Source organism: Lontra canadensis, unplaced genomic scaffold (genome assembly GCF_010015895.1).
Source record: "Lontra canadensis isolate GAN:19392208 unplaced genomic scaffold, GSC_riverotter_1.0 scaffold58, whole genome shotgun sequence".
NCBI classification, from domain to species: domain Eukaryota; kingdom Metazoa; phylum Chordata; class Mammalia; order Carnivora; family Mustelidae; genus Lontra; species Lontra canadensis.
The window spans coordinates 12029595-12035594 of NW_022631052.1; the positions used below are offsets into that span (position 1 = coordinate 12029595).

The 6000-nt window shown below is 52.9% G+C and overlaps 1 protein-coding gene across 2 annotated transcripts in view; it reads left to right on the forward strand.

Moving 5' to 3' along the window:
• The window catches only part of TMEM132B (transmembrane protein 132B), a 343041-nt gene extending 337267 nt beyond the window's left edge, over positions 1-5774 (forward strand). For both annotated transcript variants that reach the window (XM_032876500.1, XM_032876501.1), the window contains exons 7-9: positions 1273-1543; positions 3312-3503; positions 4423-5774. In XM_032876500.1, coding sequence (XP_032732391.1) covers positions 1273-1543; positions 3312-3503; positions 4423-5571 — 1612 coding nt within the window. In that variant the 3' untranslated portion in view covers positions 5572-5774. The remainder of the gene's footprint in view (positions 1-1272; positions 1544-3311; positions 3504-4422) is intronic.
• The last annotated feature ends 226 nt before the right edge of the window (positions 5775-6000 follow it).

Consider the following 6000-nt stretch of genomic DNA (forward strand, 5'->3'; position numbering starts at 1 on the left):
ACATGGAAGTCTGTAAATTCACTGTTCTGTGGCTGTGTAGACCATGTACCAACCACTCCAGGCCTCACTGTCTTCGTGGGGAAATAGAAACGAGTTTGGGGGCCGTTTTGAAGATGGACAGAGTTCGCTATAAAGAGGAAGAGGGAACAGAGGGGCATGGCAGCCTGGGCGTGGATCCCGCTTCTAGATGGCTAGCTGTGTGTCCAGACCAAATGGCCTCTCCTCTCCGTGCCTCAGTTTCCCCACTGTAAGATCAGGATAATGAAACACCCTCCCTCTCTGGGGTGGAGATTAAAGGAGTCACATGGGTGTGTCGGTCCGTCTCTGTCAGCTCTCATGGTCACGTGAGCGCGTCCAGCCAGACCCAGAACATAGAAGGTGTGACTCAGTGCGTGTAAATCCCTCCCACTGTTGCTTCTGACACCACCCTGTCCCCTGATGGTCACTGACTGGTCACCAAACAAGGTCCTTTCCCAAAGCACATGGGACAGGTTCATCTGGAGTGGAAGTTTCTGGAATAGTGAAGCAAACGAGGATTTCTCTGGTGGGCTGTGCACAGGGTGGCAAGAGGAGGGTCTGGGGCCTGCGGGAGGAGGGCAGAGGCAGGCGAGGACCCACAGGCCAGGGTGTTCCTGATTCCTGCAGGACCCCATAGCTACTCTATGCTGAGCACTGCAGGGTTGGGGGTGGGAGGTGGGAAAACCACCCCTCCCCACCTCTGAGGGCTTGGGGAAGCCACGCTGACAGTCTGGAGCAGAGGACCTCAGCTGGCCCAGAGCCAGTGCCAAACTGTCACACCCCAGTGGGTCACGACGATCTTGCCGTCCCCCAGGGGCCGGCTTCTCCTGCTAACACCTTGACCAAGGTGACCGTCAGGCACACCTGGAGGGAGCAGAGGGGCGGGGGTCTCAGGGGTCATTCCCGGGGGTGGGGGAGGTGCCCAGGCTGGAGGAGTAGAAACTGGTCCCAGCAGCTCTTCCCACCTGGGACCTCATGGCCTCCGCAGTGGGGACAGTTTCAAACTGCAGACTTCCAGAACACAGGACGGGAGGCTGCTTCTGCCTGCGTGGGGTGGCGTGTCCCGTAGCGCTGGGCCCTGAAGGCAGGGGTGGTGCTGCCTTCTGTGCTTCGAGCAGGTGGCAGCGCGCACACAGGGGACAGTGGGGAGAAAAACCATGTCGTGGATTCCGTAGGGTCACGTGCAACCTGGAAGACCAGTGTGCCAAGCCCCTCAGCAGCCATCACGTTCAACCCGGTTTGTTTGTGCCCCAGGCCCACCCGAGAGAGCGAGGACGAGGAGGACGATGAGAAAAGGGGCAAGGGGTGCTCCCTGCAGTACCAGCATGCCACGGTGCGCGTCCTCACCCAGTTCGTAGCCGAGGCGCCCGACGTGGGCCAGCTGAGCTACATGCTGGGCCCCGACTGGCAGCTGGACATCACCGACCTTGTGGCCGAGTTCATGAAGGTGGAGGAGCCCAGGATCGCGCAGCTCCAGGGCGGCAGGACCCTGGTGGGCCGGGAGCCGGGTATAACCACCGTGCAGGTATGTGGCGATGCCCTGCCCCGGCCTGCCCCAACGAGTGGGTGGGTGTGTGGACGCGAGCGCGGGCGTGTGCACACAAGAGACTCAAAGGCAGCACAAAGAGAATTCATTGATGTTAATAATCTAATGTAAATTAATGTTTGCATATGGGGGAGGGTTGGGGAAAAATAGGACCTAACCTCTTTCATCAGTGAAAGCTAAATTAAATGCTCCGCAGAACCGACCTTTACCGCATGATAACTGACTCCTCACATATCACTGATAGAAGCTGGTCCAGCCTGAGGGGGCTGGTTTTATTTTCCCAGCCCTGAGGGTTAACCACTTACCTATATATTACACTTCGGACAGTGGACAGAAAATTTTTTTAAATAGCCTATATTTGTACTAAAAATAACTTTTCAATCCACAGATACATGCTCTGTATTTTATTAGAATAATGGTAAAACGATTTCTCTGGTCAGTTTTAATGGAATAATTATGCAGAAAGACAGCAGCATGTTCTTTAGTAAAAAATTTAAGGCGTTGCCACTGATGGTTAACAAAGCCCTATTTTAGGTGGTGCCAAAGCTGATTTTGATGGCACTGGACTAAACATGCCCTATTTTGCATGACTTCTCTATTCCGTGGAGCACATTATCACAAACTGAGCAGCGGAAAGCAGAATTGATTTATTGACTCAGGTCTCTAGGTCAGGAGTCAACGCGAGCGGGGCTGGCTTCCGCACTGGGGGCATCACAAGACTGAGACAAAGGTGGCGGCCAGGCAGGGCTCACGGGGGGGCCACAGGGAGAGATTCCCTCCCCAGCTCGTTCAGGCTGTTGGCACCACGCACATCCTCGCGGGCCTGGGACTGGGCAGTCTTCCTCATGGATTGTCCGCTAGGTTCAGTCACTGCTCCGAGAGGACACCTGTGTCACTTCTCATGTAATGGCTGCTGGGTCAAGTCCCTCTCCCACGTGGAATCTTCCGCCACCAGCCGGGGAAGGCTCTGCTTTTATAGGCTTCACAAGACACCACTGGACCCACCCGGGGAATCCAGGATAAGCTCTGTGATAAGGCAGACCTGCTGTGTGAACGTAACATCATCACAAGAGTGAATTCTCATTGTCACGTTCCCAGGCTTGAGAGATTAGTGAGGACATCTTGGTGGGGGGCGGTAGTTCTAGAAATTCTGCTGACTAGATGTTCCTCTCTGTTTGTTACTCCCCCTAGTTGCAAACTAGATGTTCAATTAGAAGCAGTGGCATCTTAGGACCTTAAAAATCCCTCTCCCACTTCGCTTACATGGTCTCTCCAGCGGTGACACAGCGGCCCACACCATGATCACTGTTGTCCGTGGGGAACGGCTCACTGCCCCCTGGAAGGATGGCTGCAGGAGAAGGTGGCAGAGCCCTGTGCCCTGTAGGTGCTTTCCCACAATTTTGCCATTTCCACCTCTAACTGCTAGTGTCTGGGAAATGTCGTCGCTGTCTGAGTGCCTGGGGCCAAGGCGGGCAATCTAGGTATTGCCTCACAGTTAAATTGCGGTCTTCTTGGGAAATACATTAGTATTCTCATGGCCTGGACCAGAGGAAAGGCAATGGACCAGTACTTGTCATACTCCTCCTGTTGGCAAGTGTGTCAGTGACCTGCAGCATACTTCAGGCCCACACGGTCCCCACAGGTGCACTCCTCCAGCAGAGAGCTGAGGGAACGCGCTGGTGGAAATGTCAGGCGGTCCTGACCCTTGTGTGTGGCAGACCCTGGAGCTTTCTTGCTTCCTTCGAAGGTGCTCTCGCCTCTCTCCGACTCCATCCTGGCCGAAAAGACGGTGATCGTGCTGGATGACCGTGTCACCATCGCAGACCTGGGCGTGCAGCTGGTGGCCGGCTTGTCCCTTGCCCTGCAGCCTCACAGAGCGGACAAGAGAGCCATCGTCTCAGCGGTGTCGGCCCAGGACGTCCTCCAGGCCCCGCAGCAGGTGGGATTCCAGAACCCCTGATTCCGGGTCATTTGAGATCACCTCCCTCTCACGTCTGCGGAGGAGATTAGTAGAGCACTCGTAGCTAGGACGGGAGGCCCTTGAAGCTTCTGTTTCTGGTCAGGGTCACCCTGTCTCTTTTTGAGAAAAATACCAGGGACTTAGATACATGTGGCTCGTTTTTGCTTTTATCCACCGACCACAGGTCTATATACCGTTTGCTTTACCACAGCCTTATCTGTGCTCGGCACACCCTGCTAGACCATGACCAAAGGATCCCATACTGTCATTCTGCCGAAGCAGGTGTTTTTTGATACCTGGAAATTCCATTTCAGCTGCTCAAACAAGCATGGCTAATGGGCAGCCAATCGCTACTGTTTACCATCATTGCCGACTCTAAAGCTCTCCTCTGTCTTTGACCTCGTGACGAGGTTCATCAAGGCACCTGGGCACAGTGCCTTTCTGGTGAGCTCGTCTCCTAAGGCATCGTGTCCCGGGCCCCTCTGCCGGTGCGTGTTTCATTTCCTCGGCACTGGCTTCCTAATAAAGGGTATTCAAAATGATATTATCTGGAGCAGTAGCCCTGATGAACCTGATCTTGATTCAGATCAATGGCCTGATCTTTCAAAGTGTTTTTTAGAAAGGTCAGAGTCAACTTCTGCTGTCTGGCATGCAATAAATTAATATACACTTTAATGCATTCCTTAAAGTGTATCATCATTTGCTCCTCACGTCAGTGGGGCAATTGTACATTCTGGATGCCAGTTCAAGACATGCCAAGAACCAGTCAAGATCATAAGACATAGAAGTTTACTTTTCTCAGTCTCTATATTTAAATAATATTCTATAGGAAATTGTATTTGTTTGCAATTTGAAGGAAACTGATCATAACATAATGCTTTGGTTTCATTTTTCTTAGGAAGCAATAGTCAGTTCTTGGATTTTGTTCAGTGATGGTTCGGTGACTCCCTTAGACATTTATGACCCCAAGGATTTTTCAGTTACTGTGTCATCATTGGATGAAATGGTGGTGTCTGTCCAGGCAAACCTTCAGTCCAGATGGCCGGTGGTTGTCGCACAGGGTGAAGGGCAAGGGCCCTTGATTAAACTAGAAATGATGATTAGTGAGCCCTGTCAGAAGACCAAGAGGAAGAGCGTTCTTGCTGTGGGTAAAGGAAATGTCAAGGTCAGATTTCAACCAAATATTGATGAGCACCAAGGAGGCACCAACGACATTGAGGGCATCAGTCGGGAATACAAAGACCACCTCAGTAATTCCATAGAGCGTGAAGGGAACCGGGAGAGAGCAGGTCAGGAGTGGTTCCAACATGGCGCCTCTGTTGGCCACGAGGAACGTAGCAACAAAAGCACAACCCCATGGTCTCCCCAGGAAGGAAAGGATAAGAAGTCACTCAAGAGTGGTGGTGCAGACGCCTTCACAAGCTTCCCCACTCAAGGGAAATTACCGGAACCCAATAATCCCAGTGACCTGACAGTGACCTCAAGGGGGTTGACTGACTTGGAGATCGGCATGTACGCTCTGCTCTGTGTCTTCTGCCTGGCCATTTTGGTCTTCTTGATCAACTGTGTGGCATTTGCTTGGAAATACAGACACAAAAGATTCGCCGTGAGCGAGCAAGGCAACATCCCCCATTCCCATGACTGGGTCTGGCTTGGGAACGAGGTGGAACTTCTGGAGAACCCCGTGGACATCACCCTCCCGTCGGAGGAGTGCACGACCATGATAGACAGGGGGCTGCAGTTCGAGGAGAGGAACTTCCTTCTCAACGGCGGTTCCCAGAAGACCTTCCACAGCCAGCTGCTCAGGCCCTCTGACTATGTCTATGAGAAGGACCTGAAAAGCGAACCTCTGAATCCATCGGGCCCAAAGCGGAAGCGAGTCAAGTTTACGTCCTACACCACCATCCTCCCGGAGGACGGCGGCCCGTACACCAACTCCATCCTGTTTGACAGTGAGGACAACATCAAGTGGGTGTGTCAGGACACAGGGCTGGGGGGCCCCCGGGACCTCAGAGACTACATGGAAAGGCTGCAGGACCCCATGTGAGCTCCTTTCTTACGTTTGTATTCACCTCTATGCCTTCTGTTTTTGGAATGGTGGAGCAGCGAGTTTGTTCAGAAATAGGGAGTGATTTAACAAAGCTTCGTTTGGGGCGGTCTAGGGGGAGGGCATCCCTTTCTGAGCTGGTGTCAGAGGCCCAGAGAGTAACAGCAGCCGGGTTGTAAGCCAGGAAATGTCTTGAAAGCAGCCACCTGGAGCTCCTGGAGAAATTCTGAGACGACAGTTGTGTCTGCCTGCTCCTAGCTCGGTTCAAACACACGAAACTTGGCCCCACAGACATTGTTAGTCATCTCGCGACAAACGGCCGCGTGGGATTCGAAAAGGCTCGGGTGTTGGTTTTTCTACTCCTAGAACTTTAAAAGCACAGTGGACACTCCTTGACCTTGGCCTGAGATTGGACGTTCGTGAAAGATG